The sequence below is a fragment of the Excalfactoria chinensis genome, chromosome 2, assembly GCF_039878825.1.
Source record: "Excalfactoria chinensis isolate bCotChi1 chromosome 2, bCotChi1.hap2, whole genome shotgun sequence".
In the NCBI taxonomy this organism is placed as follows: domain Eukaryota; kingdom Metazoa; phylum Chordata; class Aves; order Galliformes; family Phasianidae; genus Excalfactoria; species Excalfactoria chinensis.
Window position 1 is genome coordinate 15,569,226 of NC_092826.1, and position 23,407 is coordinate 15,592,632.

At 31.5% G+C, this 23,407-nt stretch overlaps 1 protein-coding gene across 5 annotated transcripts in view; it reads left to right on the forward strand.

The window, feature by feature from the left end:
* CSMD3 (CUB and Sushi multiple domains 3) overlaps window positions 1-23,407 on the forward strand; it is a 496,245-nt gene that overhangs the window by 368,104 nt on the left and 104,734 nt on the right. For 3 of the 5 annotated variants that reach the window (XM_072330149.1, XM_072330151.1, XM_072330153.1), the window contains 4 exons: window positions 6,367-6,483; window positions 19,038-19,151; window positions 19,803-19,901; window positions 20,747-20,950. In XM_072330149.1, coding sequence (XP_072186250.1) covers window positions 6,367-6,483; window positions 19,038-19,151; window positions 19,803-19,901; window positions 20,747-20,950 — 534 coding nt within the window. The remainder of the gene's footprint in view (window positions 1-6,366; window positions 6,484-19,037; window positions 19,152-19,802; window positions 19,902-20,746; window positions 20,951-23,407) is intronic. The other 2 variants (XM_072330150.1, XM_072330152.1) reach the window with 1 other exon arrangement.

Below are 23,407 nucleotides of genomic sequence, written 5' to 3' on the forward strand. Positions count from 1 at the left end.
AAAATGGAATTCAGTTTTCTTTTCCTTTTTTGTCTGGTCCACATTTAGGAGTTACTGGTATATTCTAGGAATGGTGAGATCATCTTTCAGCTTATAAAGGATATTCCTGTGATGCTTTATGTTTCATTGTTACGCTGCATATAGTAACTTTTTTTTTTTCTTTTTTTTTTTTTTTTTCTGACCTTATACTCTCTTAAAGGAATAGTATCATCTCCAACAAATTTTTACTTCAATTTATTTCAATTTTTTAGGTATTCACTACAATCTTTTTATTATACATATATATTTAATATTCTAAGTTGTAGTTAATGTTAACATAAGTTAATATAACATATTAAATATAACTCTGATCCCTATATGTGTATTCCAAGTACTGCAAAAATTCATTTGTCTTTCTGTGAATTTCAGTATCTAAAGAGTGTTTATAGGAAGAAAGCGAACAGACTCTTCAGCAGGGTCTCTTGTGATAAGACAAGGGAAAATTGTTTTAAATTAAAACAGGGGAAATTTAGAATGGAAAATGTTTTCTGGAAGAAGGGTAGTAAAGCACTGGAACAGATTTCTCAGAGGTGGTAGATACCCATACCTTGGAGATGTTAAAGGTCAGGCTGGACCAGGTTCTGAGCAACTTGATCTAGATGCATGTGTCCCTGTTTAGTGTAGAACTAGATGACCTCTAAAAATCCCTTTCAACTCAAACAATTCTGTGATTCCATGAAATGCATTACATTTCCTTCTCTATTGCAGTACACTTCATTTTATATTTTTATCTTGCTTTGAGAGTCAGTTATTGATTACGTTGGTATTTTTGAACAGTACTTATGTAGTATGGCAGGATATATACTGTTTTGGTTCATGCGTGTATAGTAAAAGACAGGCATCAAACTGTATTTAGGTTGTGTAACATTTGATAGCATGTGAAAGTAAATGAAGGTCATAGAACACTACAGTGATATTTTAATTGTCCCCAGTTCAGATATTAGTGTGTAGTTAACATCGTTTTATTTCAGCATTGTGACAAAAGTATCAAATTAATAGAGGAACAGCTGGCCAAAAACAGATCAGATTTTCTCAGTGAGAAAATATATGATAATAATGTATTCAAAATGTATCCAAACTGTCCATAATGCACTCAAATTGGACACCCTGGGAGGAATGGAAGGAAGAGAAAAAAAAAAAAATAAAAGTCTATAACTATGACCCCATAAAAACAAAAAGATTCATTGAACGAAAACTGACAACAGCAAAACAGTACTTAATGGTGACATAGGAGCCACTTAGAAACATCATTTTAGAGCCTCAGTAATCTGAAGCAAACGCTGAAAGGATAAGCATGTGGAAACTGCAGGGACAAGGAATACAACAGAAGTTAATTATCTATTCCAGAAAAATTGAATAATCTTTAAATGAGGTAAGTAGAAATATGTGTGCAGCAGAGTTTTGAGAAATAACTACTGAAGTAGCAAACCTAATGTAACCACGAATGTACTTTTTGAAATATGAGAAAAGTATGGAAATTATTAAAGTGTCAGTGAAATATCAAGACCAAAAATATGTTCAAAGATGATGTAATTGAGGAAAAACTAAGTAAATAGTTATGCTATGCTATGTTATTCTATGCTGTACTATGTTATCTTGCTGAGGAGATAGGAGGGGCTAGTATTCATTATAGCATAATATAATGTATTTGGTTATGATATGAGAGGTGATGTCTTCTTTGTCAAAGTGTAATAGTCATTACAGGCAAATTATCTCCTTTCTTCACTCTCTTATGCATCCCTTATGAAAATAGTGAGAGTCTTATTATAAAAAAATAAATAAATAAATTACAATAACTCTTTTTTAGTCTGATACCAATTTATAGTCTTTGACATTTTGGTTACTAACTGAGAACTATAGCTCTTCTGAGTGGGAATAAATATATGTTTCTTTCCAATGCACTGCAGATTTAAATAGTGATGGCAAAGAAATCTGAGATGGAACAGATTAGTGTGATTTTAGTTAATTTAACTTTAGTTGTCAGATCTCAAATTTAAAATCAGATTTTGTTAGAACTGTAACTGTAGTTTCTCTTTAAAATGCTTATATGCACAAACAATATATTGAGCAGTAACAACCTTTGAGCCAGTTTCCAACGTAAGGAATTACAGGTTTTCATTATAATAATATCCTTAGATAAATAATTATTAATAAAAAAGTTATAATTGTGACTGTTATTCAGTGGTAGTACTAGTGTACTCTTTCAGGTAAAAAAATACTCTAGAGATTTGCTAATTGGTGGCATAGAGCGAGAAACATCAATGTATTTTTTTGTAAAAGAAAAATAGAGTTGTTACAGGCAGATTATCTCCTCTTTTCTCCTCATCCTTTTCTGCATGCTTTATGAAATAGTGAGCTTTATTATCAAAACAAGATTCAGGAGATTATATCACTTACCAGCTCTGTAGCAATAGGCAACATTTTGATGTTGTGCACTCAGGAAATTAATGAGCTTTTTGGAAAGCATAAATAATTTTAACTGCTGTACTCACCATTGTTTCTTTCTTCTTCGTAATGAAAATATGTTTTAAATATGTCTTTGTCTACTAAAATTGTATAACAAACTGTATTCTCACTGAGAGGCCTCTGCTGAATTGTCTACCAAAATTTTGGCTATTTGAACCAGAAATCACACTTTTCATAACAAATATGAACGATTATTCCTTAAATTAAATTCTTAATTAAACACAATTTAAATATTAATAGAATGCACAGATGAGTAAATGAATAATACAAAAGGTATAATCTTTCCAAAAAAGAATTTTTTTAAGAGATTGTTTTCCTCCAGATGTTCCCCAAACATTATGTCAAAGATTTGCTACAGATAATTGACTTGAAAAGCATTTTAAATTTTTTATCATTTAATTTTAGAATTTGGTTATTTGATGTACAAATGGGGTTGAATACTAATGATCAAGATGGGATATCTTCCAGATAAAACCGCTTATTAATTTAGGTGTGTGCATGATACTTCACTGTTGTTAAAACAGCCTTTTTCAAGGACTACAAGGAACAGTATTTTGTAAGACAACATATCATTGCAATAAATTCAACAATCACAAAAAATGAAGGAAAGGAAATTGAGTAATTTGGCATAAGCAAAACTTGGTAGGAAGAGTCCTGTGAGTAGTCTGTTAGAACTGATTTATAGGCTATTCAGAGGGTACAGGTAGAGCAGATAAAGCATCAGGGAAATGGTGCTGTATGTGATGGGAAGACTGGACTGTACAAAGCCTGTAGATGGTTATGATGTGATGGAGTGATGGAGGACAGTCTTGTTGTTATAAGGACAGAATTAGATATAACCTAATGATTTACATAATTAAATATTTTCCCAGACAGCTGCATGCTTTCATCTTAAATCAGATGTCCTTTACACAGGATTACACTGTTTTTGAAACCCAGGAACTTAATTCTTGGAACTATGTAAGGGAATTTTAGCAGCAGTTTGAACACTGTAGGAGAGATAATACCTAAGGGAAGTAGTAAATTCAAAAATAAGTAATGTGGAATTTTTCAGAATGAAGAGATCACCAACTGAAAGAAATCAGTATGTAGTACTCTCTGCAAGTATTTTCTTGCTGCAAATTGACCTTTGCATATGTCAAAGTGACAAATAGTTCATCTCTAAGGCCCATCTGCATTAAGTCCCACTTCTGTAGCATAGGTTGCATACAACTCAATTGAGAGACTGGAGCCTAAAAGAAACCTAATGGAAACCCTGCTTTTCATCCTCTTCCTCTTATGAGACCACATATGTGCCTGTTGTGTAATCAGGAGAGACATGACATAATACAAAACTGAACAACAAGATAATTTAATTATGAAGCAATAAGGGGAAGATCATTTACAAGTATAAAGGGCAGACCACTGCCAAGGGTATCCTGGTAGTTATAGAACTATTTTGTCATAATTATGGTATTTTTGTGGGTACTTATGAGCAAAGACGTTATGAATAATTGTACCAGTTATTTCCATAAAATAATAAGTGAACCTCCGAAGAAAATAACTGTCCAATCTGTGAGGGATGCTCTGAAAATAATGCCTCCTATTTTATTATGTTGGCCAACAGTGTCCAAGATGAATGTCAGAGATATGACAGTAGAGGGTGAATCTTCCTACCAGTATTCTATTACATTTTGTTGCCATGTGACAGATGGCAGCAGAGGGGCGCTCTGACAAAATGGCATCTGACTTGGAAGTGTGTGTGAAATTGAATTTCTATCTGTGGAAACAAAATGTACCTATTGAAATACATCTATGCTTATTGAACCTTTATGAAGACAAAGCATGTTCTGGATTTATTTATTTATTTACATTATTATTATTATCATTTATATATTATATATTTATATGTATTTATTTCTTTATACAATCACTTTTCTAAAACCACAAATACTATCTTTCGCTGTTTAAAGTGAAGGAATGGAGAAGAATAGGAGTATAAAAGTATAAAGAACATGGAGTGTATAAGTAATGGTCTTCTCAATGCTGGGAATGGAATATATATCTATTAACTAAATTTTGAGTATTCTTGCTGTGTGCTATTGAAGAATTATTAAAAATTAGGAATTAAATTCTTTTCCTTTTGGTATCATTGGCATTGACTTGATCATAATTTTACCATGAATTTGCATATTCCTTTCTATCTATTAATTAATGAAATGTAATAACATTTATAACAGTGCTGGTATAGGACTATATTATTGCAGTAGCTCATTCATCCAACTCATGGGCAGGAAGGAAAGAAAATTTTACAATCATTTTTTTCTAGTTTCAATCTGCTTCTAATAATCTTCCTTATTTGCCTCTGTTTCACCCAAAATGTAAAACAGAACATTACTAGCTGGTAACAGATCAATTTTCATCAAAAATACTTATGACATTCAGCTTGTGAAGAGTTTCTACTTTGTGTTTTCAAATAACTGAAGGTACACAGTTCCTTGAATGAGAAATTCAGCCAGGACTCTACTATCTCTTGGCAAACATTACCAATATTTATATTATCTAAATATTTTATCAAAAGGGAGCATGAATTTCTGATATTTCACAAGTATGTAATAATATACTGAGATTACTTTTTTAGCCATAAAAAACAATATTTCATGTTTGGGAATCGTAGTACTTTCTGTGTAAGACAGGTGGCTAGCATATTAGTGCAATTTACTGAAATCCATGCTCAAAGATTTAGGGCCTCAAAATGATCAAATTGAAAGATGTGTTCCTTTCATGGCATATTCTGCAATAAACTCTGTGTGCATTAACTAAATGTTGTCATAAAATTCATAATTTCTACATAGCTTGTATTTAGTGTTACAAGTAATGAGAAAATCTGAAATAACAGTAAAAAAAATTCTTTTATAATATAAATCATAAGATAATATTTTGAGGTCATAATATAATAATAAGATTTTTTATGTTTAGCATGAAGCACCGAGTAGTAGTTGTTTTAGAAACTCAAGTCACAGCAGAAGAAATTTGTATTTCTAGATGCATGTGCAACCATTAAACTCGTAAAAAATGATTTATGTTCTTAAGTGGTTAAAAGAAATATTCTGAACAGTTGTCATAATCTTTAAAATAGACTCATCTGCTGTATTTAAGAAGGAGATCATATCCATAGGAAAACATGAACACTTACTACTATTTTACAAATATGTACCTAAACATTTGGTATAGGAAGAGAAGAAAAAACTCTTGCTTGGCAGTTTTGACCAAAACCAAATGCTAACTTTTGTTAACGTTGGAAAAATACATTGGTGCAGTAAATTCTATTGCTATTGATCTGTGATTTTATCAATTATTATAACTATTAGTAGTACAGTAAACAAATATGTATGATAAAGTAGTTCCTTGCAATCATATATCTTTATATGTCATTTTCTAAGTGAGATATAAATAAGTGATACATCATGTTCATCAGTCATGACATTCCTGTTTGTTTTATACATCATTTTGAATCATGAACATTTGGCAGGTGAAAACATTTACTACTGTGCTGAAAGAATGAATAAGCCATGCCTAGAGCATAAAGCATCATATAAATGGATAGTAGTTTTGTACACCACAAATAGCGTGCTCTCAATAAAATAAATAACAACATACTATCAAAAAAAAAAAAAAAGGAAAAGAACATCATGATTTTATTAAGATGGTTGTTATGTAAGAAAGTCGAGTGTACTCAGTGTTTCACATGATATATAATATAATCTAACATTGAAAAATAATAAAATTTGCTTTTATACCACATATCAACATATAGCAAACACTTTAGTTGATTTTTTTCTAATATTATATTATTAAAAACTACTTATCTGCAATTTCTAGCACCTTGTGGAAGTCGGTCAACAGGTTCTGAAGGGACGGTATTATCACCAAACTACCCCAAGAATTACAGTGTTGGTCACAACTGTGTTTACTCAATCACTGTTCCTAAGGAATTTGGTAAGTAGGTAGAATCTCATTGATTTTTTTAATTATATTTTTTTCTTCACTTGGTTATTTTCAATGCTTTTGGATAAATGGTGAGATTTGAAAAAGCTATATCTCTGTTTATATTTTTTATCTGATATTTTCATAGTGCACTGATTTCTCAATATCCTTGTACTTACAATTAAATTTAGAAAGTCCACATGAGGTGAAGGAGGAATATTTGTATGATAATACTCATAGCGCTGGGCTTCTCTGAATCACAAGTGAATGGTATAGTCTTTCATAAGAACCAACTTAGAACAGCATGTCTATTTCTCTTTTTCATACATTGCCATGTCCTCCATCAAAATTTAACTCCTATCTCTAATATTGTTTTGTTGATGAGTCTTTTAAAGATACCTTCTGTTCTTCAAAAAGAATCTTTCTACAACACTGTTTAATCTCTCATTATGAATTACTTTGTCTCACTTTATTATTAGGAAGTGCTTTCGATGACTACTGATAGCTAATCATTTGGACTTCTTGGTAACCAATGTGCACCATAATTGTTACATAAATAACTATGCTGCACGTTTATGCTTTAACATGTAAGACTTTATTTTGACCTACAATTTCTCTTTCAGTTCACCAAATAATAAATGCTTGTGGATGGAAATGAATATTAATAAATCTTCTTTCATGTTGACTTTGCAAATATTTTATCGAAATTAAAGACAATATTTGAACTGTTGTGTACTCCATCTGCTGTACTTGTGATTACTGAACTGCCTTAATATTCAATTAATTTATCCTTAGTTTTAGGATAGAGGTGCATAGGCTGCTACAAAATAAACAAGTTTTTAAAAGTAATGTCTCCCAAGCTGCAAGGATCTCTGTTCCTCTACAGCATTCAAAAGATATATATATTTAGTTGCACTGTTCTTGATCAGTTATGAATTGTCAGAATTATACTTTTGACCTAAGTTATCTATTTTAGACAGACTGGAATGATTTTATCTTCTGTTTTCCAGCAAAACTTATTAGATTTTTAATGACACACATGACAACACATAAAGATTTACAATTACTGTAATGAAGGATTTGGTTGAAAAGTTAATGCACTGTACTTTGTATCTTTGACATTCTGGATAGAAATGTAGATTTTTGACTTCTACAAGCAAAGGATAAGTAACTGAAATTGAAGATGCATTTCCCAAAGTGACAGATGGAAATGGAGGTGGGGGGAGGAAAGGATTGGGGTAGGGAATGAACCTGCGCAATTTCTTAAAATCTTGTATAGACTTCTGCATACTTAATTGAGAGAATATGCAAGTACTCACTTTCCACATTAAGCAGGTTAGAAACAGTATTAAGAAATTCTATTATTTTGGGTCTTGATGAAAAAAGCAGCTTACATTCACAGCTTACATTGCTTTGACATGGATGGTGTAGAGATCACTCAGTGACAAGATGGCAAGATGGACTCCAAGAAATACTGTGCAAATGCTTTGTAGATTAATACACTAGATTTCATCCTGAATCCATTTGGGCTTCATAACATGTAGATTTGTTAGTGATTATGGCACAGCAACTATAAATCAAAACAAATTTTTGAGAGAGTGAAGGACTACTTGAACAAAACCGCTGACATAAAATTATTTATATTTAAATAAATGAAGTTTACATAAAGATAATAGCAAAAACTCTATAACCTTCCTTATGGTGCTGGTTTTCAAAGTGAAATATAACATTCAAAAATTTTCTGAATCAAATCTCTCTAGGAAGTAATTTTGCATTCAATAAACTATGTGATCACAGGTTAAGAACATTTAAACTGGGTTAATATAGGAAAATACACTAATTATGGAATAGTTTAAATGTGCAGGAGGATGCATATAGGACTGGATTATTTTTTGATGGAGTGAAAGTCTATTTCATGTGCAGCTTTTCAAGGTCTCCTGCCCAAAATTCTGTGAGAAAGTCATTGGACTCTGAACTTTTTTCAGTGTTTCATTATTGTGTTATGCAGAATCACATTTAAAATATTTCATGCCTTGACAGGTTTAAGCTAAAAGATAAATGATTCACAGAAACACACAGTGCCATAGGCAGTCTTTTGTAAATGTGGAAGACTCATCTTTGACACTTTCCCACTGATATGTTTAAAATGTTGTAACGATCATTAATTGTTCAACACTGGAATCCAGCATGGCTTTCAATTAAAATGCACACATTTAAGATTTTATTTTGTTTCCTGATGCATATGAATTACTGTTTATGCTTTGCTAACATAATAGTTTTCTATACTCCCATTTTAAATTAATATTGCGAACAGTAAAATGGATTTTATATCATATTGCCTCAGCAGATGGATTTTCTTTCTGTCAGAGCAAAAAGATAAATTGAACGGAAACAGTAATATATAAAAGAGTAGTTTATATGCCTTGTTATCAGAAAATTAGGTATCTACTCTCCATAGCCACTGAAAAATATGAGAAGTAAACCAGAGCTCTTGCTGTTGTTTGTTTTTTTTTTGTTTGTTTGTTTTGCTATTTTTTTATTTAAAAAACTACAAATGAGCTAAATTTCAATTAATTTGTATTATAGTATCTTATCCTGTATTTCAATATAGTATTTAGTAAATAAGTGTGCCTTCTTACATCGTCTAATAAGGAGACAGTGTTTGCTTTAGGTTTAAAGGAAGACATAATATTAGAGGAACGGCACTTTACTGATAAACACAACATTTTGGGTCAAGTTTTCTTAGAAATTTGTCAGTTTCTGCCTTACTGCAAACTGGAAAGTTAAATCAGGTATTCTCTTCAGATCCAGAACAGTGCAAAGCCAGGTGTAATTCTTTGTGTCCACAGATATGTTTACAACATTACAGTGATACCATTTTCAGGTTTTTCTTGCTTCTTTTCTAGAATTCCTGCGGGAGCCCTAAATTTTTATAAGGAAGGGACAAAGAGAAAAAATACAGAAAACATTTATTTATTTATTTATTTATTTTAAGAAATTATCCTTGAAAGATTATATACATACAGTTGTTTGTTGTTGTTGTTTTCCTAAAAAATTCTAGAAGGTATGTTTACATTCTGCCAGTAAAAAAATACAAAAAAAAAAACAAAAAAAAAAAAAACAAAGAGCAAATAATGATATCAGCATGTGTTTTTCATCCTGTTCACTGCATCCAGAAACATTTGATGACTTAAAAGCTGTGTCATGCTAGAGTTATTTCAGTACTCATGTGATTTCAAACTCAGTTTACATTAGTAAAAACAAAAAGGTAAGTGAGGTAAGAACATAAGTAGCAGAATATCCCAAGTGAAAACTTCACATCAAGACGGAATAATAACAAAATAGTATTTATTATATTAGTATTATAATAATTATAATAATATTATAATTATTTAAGCAATAAATCTACGTTCTGCAATATGTGTCTACTAGAATTTGGCATACATGCACAGAAACTATTTCACAGAATGTTTCATAGAAAGGCTAAAAATGTTAATAGAAGATGAATCCCTTATCCCAGAAAGATAATGAAACTCAATTTTGTTGAGCATGAAAATTATTATTATTATCATGAAAATTAAATTATCGGTGTTGTGTTTCAGTTTTCTGATTCACTCTGTCAGTTTTCTGCATCATGCAGTACTAAGTTTGTGTTTTTGTTATTAAGAATGGGAAAGAAGTATTTGCTGATTGATAAAAATCAGCAGCTGATAGACAATCTTTTTTTCTTGGCATTCTTTCATCTCTGTTGCCCTGTTTTCATTTCTCTTTTGAACAGAATTCTCTCACTGCAGAAGCTTCAGGTGATCTCGTACTAGTATCTAAAATTATGAACAATGTTTAGTAGATTCTAAAAACTGAGCTTTAGGAGCTTTGCATTAAAAATATATGGTAGTCCTTTTCTGCAGTTTTCTCCAGATAACTAACTAAAGTTCATTAATAAGTACTGCTTTTTGCAATGTTATCTGCAATAAAGTTTAGAAATTCTAGCCAGATCTGAGATGTCAATGTGTAAAGTGTGTCGAGCAGACAGAGAAGTATTTTTTACCCTAAGGACAATAAACCAAATTACAGTAATACACAATTGATTTTATTTTTTTATTTTATATATATAATTTTTTTACAATTTAGTATCAATATAGATACCTATTAAACTAAAAAAATACTTGCAGCACTGAAGCACTGCAAACTTTACTCTGCACAGACTCCACCTGTTGTACTGCATCCAGTTCTGGGGCCCTCAAAACATCACTCACCACTCTCAGCTAAAAAAAAACTTCCCCCTAAGATCTAATCTAAATATCCCCTCCATTACTTTAAAACCTTTTGCCCTTGTCCTATTGCTACCTACCCAAAAAGTTGATTTCCCTCATATTTATAAACTTCCTTTAAATACTGGAAGGCTGCAATGAGGTCTCCCTGAAGCATTCTCCTTTCCAGGCTGAACAAACCCAGGTCCTTCAGTCTGTCTTCACAGCAGAGGTGCTCCAGCCCTTTGATCATCTTCACAGCCCTTCTCTGGACTCTCTCCAAAAGCCTCAAGTTTCTTGTGTTGGGAGGCCCCAGACTCGGATGCAGTACTCCTGCTGGGATCTCACATGGGCAGGGTAGAGAGGGACTGTCACCCAGGATACCATTGGCCTTCCAGGCTGCAAGCATTCACTGCAGGCTCATCTTAAGAATTTCATCAACCAGGACCCCAAAGTCCTTCTCAGCAGGGCTACTCTCAATTATTTCTTCTGCCAGGTTATATACATATCCAGGGTTACCTTGATCCAAGTGCAAAACGTTGCACTTCGCTATGTTGAACCTCATTAGATTCACAAGGGCCCATCTTTTGAGTTTATTGAGGTCCCTTTGGATATCTTCCCCTCCTTCTCTGTATCAACGGCACCACTCAGCTTGATATCATCAGTAAACTTGCTATGGGTACACTAAATCTCGTCATCTGTATCATTGATAAAGGTTTTAAAGAGTATCAATCTCAAGAGGAGCCCCTTGGGTATAGCACTTGTTACCAGCCTCCACCCGGATGTAGAATCACTGACCACGAGCCGCTGGCTATGATCAATTCTTTGACCACTGAGTAGCCTACCTTTCAAATCCAACTCTCTTCTTGTGAAAAGTCTTGCAGAAGTCCAGGTAGATGACAACATTTGCTTTCCCTTTGTCCACCATTGCCACCACTTCACTATAGAAGGCCACCAGTTTGACCAGACTTTTTTTTTTAAATCAGCCAACCAGAACAGGTGAGGAATAACGAGGTGTCCACTCCCTGTAGGAGTTTCACTGGGAGGCAGTAAAGTACAGAAAAACATGGCTAGAAGAAGTCATTCTGGAATCCAAGTTTCCACTTTTAAGCTGTATTTTAGGGAAAGAGCTGTTTTAGATGAGATGAGGATTAAGTAAGTGGAAAAGGATCATTTTGAAAAAGTCCTCCATTTATAAACCTTATGATAAGGTTTATAGGCCTAGGCCCTGCTCAAACAGTTCTAATCCATATTTGTCATCTTTTTTCTTCATTATATTCCTCTGGATATAAATAATTTCTCTCACAAGTAACTTTACATGAATAGACTTATATATTTCTGTTCACTACTCTGTGTAAACAATCTTCAAAGATTCAGAATTTCTCTCAGTGATCTCCTTGCAATTACTTTTGCATCAAAAGGAAATAAGGGTTTGCGGTCCTCATTAAACTTGGCTTACTGTTTCTGCCATTTGCAGTCTTGACTTGTAGAAGTGATTATCCTCTAGTTTTACAACCAAATCTTTGAACAGTGTTTATTTTTCAGAAGAAAGTATGTTGCTTTCCTGGCTTTTTCCTTTTTGTATTCGACTATTAATTTGTAGCCATTTTAAAATAGTTATTCTATTAAAGTTTGCATCTATTCTACTAGCATAATTAAATTTTAGGAAAATGTGATTAAAACTTCCAAGGAAAAATTTTGGTAGCCAGACATTTCGTATATTTTGTAGCAAAATAATAATAGCATAATTGACTCACATCTGGTTATTGTTGTTGCTTTAATTTGTGTTGCCAACTTTCTTGATAATGAGTTAGAAAAAGTAAATAAAATTAAATTGTTTAATTTCAGCAACTGAAATTAAACAAAATGTCAGAATGCACTTCTAAGACTTAAAATGTTCTAAATATGAAGATATATAACATAGAAAGAAATTAAATAAAATATATATATATTAAAAATACTAATGCATACATTAAATGAAACAAGAACATTCTGACAGGGCTGTATAGGCATCAGTTTCTGCTTATATCTGTAGTCTGGCACTTACATTAAAATTTCTTCCAACTTTAATAACTTCACTATGCAACTAAATTGAAATTGTCATGAAGGGTTTCTAAATCCACTGTACAAAGATAGGCAAGTCATTCAGTGTAAGTCTGTCTCAGTTACATAGTCTTAACAGATGAAAAGACTAACTGCTTTAGTGAACTTTAAAATGCACATATTCACCCAAGGTCTTGTAAACAATTTTTTACCCATTACAATAATACTAAAGCTATTACATCTACCATATAAATGATCATATAAATGCTTAAAGGTTCACTTTTTGAGAATGTTCTCCTTAGGAAAATGATTTCATTAAACTTTTGTACCCTGTTTAGAAAAAAAAAAAAAAAAAAATCTTTTAATGATTTGTTACATATTGATATATGAAAGAATATTATTACATAATTTATTTCTAATGATTAGCACATTTCTTATTTTTATCAGATCCTGCAGATATGAGCAGTGTTATATGGTTTCATCCATAAAAGTTAAACAGGATGTAAACATCCTGTTAAACATCCATGTAAGTTAAACAGGAGAAAATATGCTTTAGAATGTCTTCTCATAACAAAAGCTAGATAGGATTCTCCATGATTTTGATTTTTATATTTAGTGATACATCATAATTTATTTTCTGGTTAACCCTCTGAAAATCATCGTGTAACACAAGTGAGACCTAAAAATTAAAATGAGAGGGACTGTGTAGCATTATTACAACAAATTCTCTACGTATTTTCACAATAAGACTACCGAAGTGATAGGCAAACTTTTCATGGATCCTTAAACTAAAAAGTGGCAGATTCAGTGGACATATCATAGAATTATAAAATCATAGAATGCTCTGAGTTTAAAAGGTCCTCAGTGATCATCTAGTTTTAACCCCCCTGCTATGCCAGCCACAAGACCAGGCTGCCCAGAGCACATCCAGCCTGGCCTTGAATGCATCCACCTCTCTGGGCAACCTGTTCCAGTGCATCACCACCTTCTGAGTAAAAACCTTCCTCCAAATATCTAACCTAAACCTTCCCTGTCTTAGTTTTAAACCATTTCCCCTTATTCTGTCACCATCCACCCATGTCAACAGTCGTTCCCACCCCTAGAATAGACATTCCCCCTCCTAGAATTGCCCCCTAAAAGGGCATAATGAGGTCTCCCCAGAGCCTTCTCTTCTCAGAATCACAGAATCACTGAATCACCAAGGTTGGAAAAGACCTACAAGAACATCCAGTCCAACCATCCACCCATCACCAATAGTTCTCACTAAACTATGTCCTTCAACAAAATGTCCAAATGTTCCTTGAACACCTCCAAGGTGCTCCAAGCTAAACAATCCCAGTTCCCTCAACTTTTTCTCATAGAAGAGGTGCTCCAGCCCTCTTCATGACCCTCCACTGGACCTGCTCTAAGAATTCCTGGTCCTTCGTGTTGTGAGGGCCCTGGCCTGGGCACAGTACTCCAGATGGGGCCTCAGAAGAAGCTGAGTGGAGGGGGACAATCACCTCTCTCTCCTTGATGGCCACAGTCACCTCTCTGTTCATGTCTACTTTGCTATTTCAGCACAAATAAGAAATATCAAATAAGAATTATATCTCCTGCTGGCCACTGCAGAATTCAGATTATTGTTTTGAAATCTATTATTTATTTACTTATTTAAATTTCTATGAGCAGCAGAGTATTTGCAGTTCCCTCAAGATGAAATCTTTCCTTAGTGAAAAAAAATCACCTTTGCTATGCAGCACCTTAATGTATGACTTTTTAGTGGGATTTTATGGCTAATCATAGGATGTGAGAATTTAGATTAGATTACGTGCTTTTTTATTTGTTTGTTTTTACCTCATTTTAAAAAAGTATAACGTGTTATAACGTAAGATTAATGAAGAGGAAGAACAAGGAATCATTCTAAGAAAACCATATTTAAGAAAATTTTAGGTAGAATAACTGTCTGCATACGTATATTAGACAGGTAAAACACATAATTTCTCTGTATGGTTGTGTACAACTCTGTAAAACAGAATGAAAACATTTACTTCAAAGAAGTTCTTTGAAAATTAATCAAATTAATACTCTAAGTACAAAGAAGTACTAAAAAAGAAGTACTGAACATCTAAAGTGAGATGTAAGTCCTGTGTTTTATGGTTTACCAATGAAGCATGTGAAACCTGTTGCTTTTTTCCTTTCATAATCTTGCATATTTGCTTTCAGTTTCTGCCATTTTCTTGTAAACAACATACCATTGATTTGTTACCCATGATGTACCTATAATTTCATACACGGTTGCTGACTAATGAAAACAAAGTTTATAAACAAAAATTTAAGAATATATATACTTGAAGGTATACACTCAGTCACTTCTTTGTTATTTGGCAATACGTTTTTTTTGTTTTGTTTTGTTTTGTTTTTTTAAATAAAAATGATTATATGGTTGCATTTTTAAAAGCTACATTTTTCTGTTATTAAATTCAATTTGCTCTCTTATGGACTACTGGAGAAGTGAATGTATCTTTCTTTCTCCCCTGCTATTCCTCTCGGAGTAGCTTTGAAGCTGTTGAAGTATAGAGACATGAAAGAATTGAGGAAAAAAGGCTGAAAGCAGACTTCTAAAAAAATAGTATTTCCTTTGAGCTGTGGGATGAAAAATATAATTTAAAACATACAGTAAGGAACAGTTTGTATTTCTTTATAAAGTTATGTGGTTCTAACTAACAGTTCTGAAAATCTATATAATTGTCTGTTCTTCCATTACTGAAAGTTATTGTTGTGAGAAAAATGATTGAAGGAGTTTCAAACTTCTGGTGGAGAAAACAATTCAAAGCATAATTATATATATTATTTGTAATATATTTTAACATTTCCAATTGGGTCTCCACTTTTAATGCTTGTGAACTGCCATTTACTAAGACCAAAGTGTCAAGATTTATATTACCATTTGAGAAAATCAGGGTCATCAACAATGTAGTTAAATACGAAATGATTTATTCTACCTGCAACATGTACAACTGTAATTTGTATACATAATTAAATACTAAAAAATATCATATAAACATCTTGCTGCATTTTGTGGTGTAGTCTTTTCAGCTTATAGAATATTTGAATGCCATGTATAAGAGAACTGTAATAATTTCAGATTTTGGAGTTTAGTGTCTTAATAAAAATAAATCTTTCTTAAAAATATGCTAATACATACCTGCATTAGAAATAACAATCTGTAAGTATCTGTTGCTATCACTGTCACTGTCATTATCACTATCACTATTCGTAAGTACTATCAAATGACATTATCAGACTTCAGCCATGATAATGAAATATTAGTTATCACAGTAGATCAGTTAGCGTATTAAAATCCTGTAAATTGCAAAATTAAATCAATTTTGAATAAAATTTAGATCTACATTAATTAGAAATATAAAGAGGAATACACACAGCTATTAAAACACTCTAAGTACTGGAAAATGGCAGACTATGCTTAAATATGTGCTGTAATCCCTTCACTTTAAATAGTTAAATCAGTAGTTTATAAATTATGAACTTTCAGTAGTTATTAATTATGAAGACACGGACCAGGAACTTAATTCCACCATACCAGGTCAGAAAACAAGGGACTACCTACCTTGGTGTCTTCTAAACAGCAATAAATAAAAAGTTCAAATTAAAAAAGTTTAACTTCAGGACATGTTTGGTTTTAGTAGCTCTTCCTTATAAGTTCTTTCACTAATTTACAGAACTACATTTTGGCCTATTTAGGTTTAGTATTTGTGACAGACTGTAGAAAGCAGTTCCACAGTTTAAATGTGACCTGTGTAAAAAAGTCATCATCTAAGATTAAATAAGTTTTAATATGCTTTTCACTTTCCAGTTCTAATAACTGGACAGCAAAAATCACTCTGTGTTCAGTTTCTCCATATATGTTACGACATTGTAGACTCTTGATGTAACATCATTACATATTTTTTTTCATCCTTCGGTATACTTTTTGTACTTTCATTTATTTATTTTTGGCACAATGAATCATAATCATTTGTTTTAACCTCTAGATCTCATCCAGCAATAGTTAATATTTAATTCTAAGTCCATCATTATGAATATAAGGTAGAACAATTTTTATGTGAAGTATTTTACACTTCTCTAATATCATTTTCATCTAATATTTTATGATTCTATGATTCTATGATTCTAATATTTCATTGTTAACTTTTTGCTACCATAATATATTTCTCTAAATTTACAGTTAGTTTTTCTTTTCACTTAACTACATCAACATAATGTGCAACTGTTCATCTTTTCTAAACAATTTAATATATTGAAAATTCAATTTATGACAGATATTCCTGCACATCTCACTGCATTAAGAAAATTATTTATGCTTGTTGTTGCTTTCCTAAATTTGAACCACAACTTTTTTTTTTCCTTAAAGAGCATTTGCTAAATTTACTTGTGGGTTGCTTTATGGAGACTAAAATGAAATTTGCTTTCTAGTTAGCATATGCATCATTTCCTTAAGATAATAAATTCTAAGCTGTGTCCTAGTGACTTGATAGAAATGTAATTTAACTACATGGGAGTATAAAAAAGAAAAGCTTTCTAACTCATGAGTCATTACAGTATGCACTATTTCCCAGTATGGTCATAATGTCATATTGCAGGGCATAAGCAACATTACTTTTCTGGTGTCACAGATATTTAAATTCTCAAGCACTGACTTTTCACACAGTAAAACAACATTAGAAATCACAGTGTGTTTAAAATAGATATGAAACAATTTTCTCATTATTCTGATTTGAGAAATGTATTAATCACTGATATATCTGAGAATCAGTATCATAAGCACTAGGCTGAAGGACAGATAAATACATTATATTATAATATACATTATACTTTATATTATTAAACAAGACTAGTGCCCAGTGAACTACCTCTGTTATAAACAAAGGCTACTGAAACGATGTATAAATGGATAAATGTATATATGTATATATATAAATGTATAAATGTATAAAAAGGGAAAAAGAAAAAAAAAAAGAAAAAGGAAGAAGAGAAAGAAAAACAAAATCAAGAAATAGAAAAGCAAAACAAGCAAAAAAACAACAAAGAAAAAGAAAGAATAAAAGAAAAAAAGAGACAACTTGAAGGATTCATATTTTTTCATGTGCTTTTTGAATGCTATTTTAGAACTGTAAGTGCCTAGTTCCATCTATTACAATAAAATAATAAAATTTAAAATATAATGATTTGATAGCCTATGTGGGATAATATATGTCTCCAGAAGCAACATACCAGAATATTTATCCCTAAATTCCTAACTTGGATAAGCAACCAGGTCCAAAAACAGATTCTATTCTCTTTAAGTGTTACTGATTCTACAGTTCTTTTCTTCCACTTTTAAACCCTTTGTATTCTTTATGACGCTTTTCTATCCACTGTTAATAATGATAATGAAATTAATATATAAATGTTTTGTAGATACTAGGGTACACATTCCTTTGTATGGTCATTTTTCTTTTTCATTGTTTACATATGTTGAAAGGGCAAATACCCGTTGATGTGAATATACTGAACTTAAGAACAAAAATAACAACGTTGTATTCAGTTGTTCAACTAACAAGACTAAAAAAATAAATATATTTGTGATTCAGCATGTGAATTCCCAAGCATTTCTTACTTTGATTTAGCTGTTCATTTATTTTACAAAAGTAAATGATGCACTGAATCTCAGTGCTCTTAAGAAAAATGAAACATTCCATGGTCTGTGAAACATTCAGAGGCTTGTCAACAAAATGAATGTATAAAAGTATACAACAGTCAGAATTATCGAGGTAGATATTGGACTGATAATTTTGGCAAGGAGGATTAAGCAAAACAAAAATTAAAACATCTTCAAGGGCAGAAATAAGTGTTTTATTCTTCCCTCATTATTAAACATTTCTAACAATTATATGTATGATTATATTTTATGATATATTTATTTTATTTATTAAAATTAGTTATATACAAATATATGTAGATCTTCATTGCCTCTTTTCTATACAGAATTACATCTTTTATCATTTTACTCCTGTTTATGGTGAAAAAAAATAACTATATACAAAAGGATATTTGATTAACTGGTCAGGAAAATCAACTAATACATGTATTTTCAAGTAACATATTTTACGTCAATATATTAATGCCTATTTTGTTCTCTCTCTCTTTTTTTTTTTTTTTTTTTTTTTTTTTTCCTGTTCCCAATTTTTGGCTGTTGGTGCTTCTTGCTTTTTCTCCTTCCTGTTTGAGCAGTGGTTTTTGGCCAGTTTGTATTTTTCCAGACATCACTCCATGATGTGGTTGAAGTATATGATGGCCCAACTCTGCAGTCTTCTTTGTTATCTTCTCTCTCAGGGTCTCACTCAGGTATCTTTTAATAGGAATGCCGTTAAATTATTGCTTATTTTATATAACCTATAAAAATAGTGCAACTGAAGAAACAGAAAAGAAAGCTCATATCATCTTACATACATTTTGGAGAAATATATGAAATCTGGATTTGGAAAGAGCTTAATCACTCAGAACAGTTTTAAGTAATGAAGGAACAGAAGTCAAATAAGATTGTTTCTTTCAGAATTTTTTCTTATGGTATTTGTTTATTGTAGTCAGTATTTTAGGCTTCTTTCCTTGTGCATTTATTATTCTTATCTAGTGAGTAATTTAAAATGAATATTAGACATGAAAAGGGAAAGAGGCATACACTTATGATAAAGTGACATGGTATAGTTTATACGCATGTTGAATTAAAGAGGTACGTTGTATAATGATGTCATGGTTTTGTATTATTTTATTTGAGGGAAATATATATAGTCACAATAACTGAAGCAAGTTTTGATCTCTCTTTCTTAGAACAACATAATACTTCCATCTTACGGTGTTGAAATCATATATATTTAGCAAAGTTACTAAAGTGGAGCAAGTATTTTGCGTGTTATTTTAACTGCAAAGTTACTGATAGATATTCTGAACACTTTAATAAAAACTGGTTATGATAGCTTTGTATTTGCTTTGTTTGAGTAGGTGAATCCCTTCCATTGAGCTCAGGTAACCAGATCACAGTTAGATTTACTTCAGTTGGACCAATAACAGCTAAAGGATTTCATTTTGTTTATCAAGGTGAGACTGCCTGGAAAAGTGTGTATATTTATTAATTTTCTTTCACAAATTGCATATCAAGAGAGAAGGTCAGGCAAAAAATGTAAATGAAAGTAATAGCCTTTTAATGATGTAACAAGTTTCTTTATTTCTAACTGTTTAAATAATGTTTTAGGACTGCTCTTGTATCTGTATTTAAAAAAATAAGTATTCAAGAACTGTAAGATAGGTTTCAAATTTAAGAAGACAGTTATACATAGCAGCTGTTTCTATGTTTGCTAATCTGACTGACTTAAGCTAGATCCATCAGGCTGCTCAAACTGGCTTATCTCTCAATTTAAATATGAATAACAGTGGATTATATTACTTGTGGTTCAATCAGTGATCTTGCTATTTTTAAATCTATTTCTATTGGTATGCATTATTTTCCTTTTTATGGATCAAACACAGAAATTGTAAAACATCAGTACTTGTAATTGCAATTCATTTTTCCATTATGTTTAAATCTTGAATTGAAAGGCAGAAATATGCATTAATATAATAATAATAATAAGTGAATATCAACCTGACAAAGAAATATTGTTTAGTATTCAATGAATATTTCACAGTAGTATCTCTTTTCATTGCCATTTTAGAAAGGGTTCTGTGTAGATTCTATACATTACTCTTAATCTTGGTAAGAATATCAGTGCTATGCTCTCCTAAATAATGGCTCTGTCAAGTAATTAATGTTGTGAAGATCAAGTTGGGGATTAAGCAAATATTCTTAATTTTCAAATAGCTAAATGTTGCCTGTAGTCATTCTGAATATCTGTGTATACCTCCATCAAATCTAGAATTAAAATCCATAGTTTGTGTGTTTCCAGCTGTTCCAAGAACAAGTGCGACACAGTGCAGCTCTGTGCCTGAACCGAGGTTTGGAAAAAGAATTGGAAATGAATTTGCAGTTGGGTCCTTGGTTCTGTTTGAATGCAATCCAGGATACATCCTCCATGGGTCAACAGGAATTAGATGTGATACTGTACCAAATGCACTGGCACAGTGGAATGATTCACTCCCTACATGTGTTGGTGAGTTCTTAAAACTTTTAAATAGAACTAAATTCTAGGCCATTATTTCTAGCTGTGCATGTTCTATTTTTTTTTTTTTATTATTACTATTTTTTAATTCCACGCAATATTTCAGTCCTCCCTACTTTGTTCAATTTCTGCTCCATTCAAGGCAAGATTCTATTAACTATTTCCACTCTAAATTTGCTGTTACGTTTCAGTAGTTTCATGAATGTACTGCTGATATAATTTACAGATTGGCTTCATTACATTAACATAGGAGAAAGTCACTGGCTGTCCCTTAATCAAGACTCAGAAAAAACAGTTTGTTCCCTGGCTGACTTCAATACTAAGATGCTCTCTCACCTTTTGTATCTTTCAAAAGATATTGCAACCTACAGTAAAGAAGACAAATATAGGAAAGATTTATAAATCACAGAAATAGAAATAGATTTATAAATAGTTAATATTTTTTGGATTAAGAACAAACAAACAAACAAACATTTTTCCAGAGCGCAAATTTTCTGGTCATACAAAATTAAATTCTCAATGTAAAATATTAAATTAATGTGCACTCTTTCACATTAGTAAAGCTGATTTACTGCACTTGGAAATCTGGTGATTGCTCTGAAGAACTTCAAATGAAAGAAATAAAATTATATTCATCCATTTTTCCATGTTTACATCTTGGACAAATATGGCAAACACTCTGATTTTACAGGTTATATTTTAATAAAGTTAGAATTATTTTAAAATATGGAAAACACTTGTGTTTTGTTTTTTTTTTTTTTTTTTTTTTTTTTTAATTTATCAAATTTGGTTATCATGTACATATTTGGTTATTATTTACATAAATGCCTCACATCATAGGTGCCATCAAACTTTGCTAATTATAACATCTGCTGCAGTACTGACTGCATAATACATTAATTTTGTGCAGTTCAATACATTAAAACACATTAAAAACATCTGAAGAACACTGTTCCCTAATAAACATCAAAGGCATGTGTGAATTAAAATTAACTTGGCAGATAACAGATTTTTTACAAAAGGTATCTTCGTCTACTACAAAATCACACTATTGAACTGGATGGTTTAAAAATAATAATAATAATAAAAGTAAATAAATAAATGCAAATTCTTCAAAATACTAAAATTTTGATAGAAAACAGGACTATGTACCACTGGGGTAATATTGCTAATATTATTATCCCAATATTATACATGAATAATGTTTATGTGAACTGTTTTAGTCAAAGGAAACATTTACAGTTGTTGTGAGGGCTGCTTCAAAACTAATGCCTCATATTTTATTACGTTGGCTCGCCATGTCAAAGGTGGTATAGCAGTACAGGTTAAACCCTCCTATCAATATTCTGTTATATTTTGTTGCCATATGACAGAGAGCAGCGGAGGGGCAGTCTGACAAAATGGCATCTGTGCTGGAAGCAAGGGTATGTAATTGAATTTCTCCATGTGGAAAAAAATTGTACCCTCTTGATATTCCACAATGCTTGATGAAAATTTATGGAGACCAAATAGTGGATATTAGTGCAACAAGGAGGAAGGTTGTCCATTTTAGCAACGTCATCATAGCAGCTGTGAAACTGTGGGTAACCTCCACTGGTACGAATTGTTACAAGTGTGGCATGCATGCTCTTATTACTAGTGAAATTGCAGAGCAAATGGCAGTGACTGTTGAAAAACAGTGTTTAGTGGCTGAGAGTTAGTTCTATCAAACAATTTTATGGTGTTTTTTATATCAGTTGTGTATATGGAAAAAAGAAGAAGTGTTACTTTTGGAGCTGCCTACATATATCAATCAGAAACAACTATCTATAATAGATTTATTCTCCATGATTATGATTGAATTTGTAGAAATGTACGGTTTATATCCTTTAACTATTCATTGTACATTTTACATATTGCAGTAATGCAACTACTATAAACAATTATTTTGGTCATGGATCACAAATGATATACTTTATCTAGTCTGTGAAACAGAAATTATCTGTCTCTAGGCAAATTGATCTGAGAAAGGATTACAAGTCACCTTATATGCAAAGAACACGGTGTTAATAAGAGTGATAATATACATTTGAGAGGAAAACTGCACTGAATTAAATCAATTTAAAAACTGAAGTAGTACACATGACCATATCAAATTGCTTTTAAATCTACTTTATGTTTGTTTCCTTACAGATAGCAACATCAATTGTTTTTCCTGTTCATCCATTTACAAGCAATTATTTAAATGTTTTAAGTGACAGTGACCTTTAGTATATTCATATTCATATAGTTCCCAACAGATTCTATAAATTATATGCCATCTAAAATATAGTTACTGTATTCAGTATTAGAAAAGTGGCATTATTCTATTTAGTTTCTAAATCATCTTTATATTCTTAATAATCAGTTATGAACTTAGTAGTGTTGCATATAAATGATATATTAGTTTCTAACAGTTTTGTTGAACCA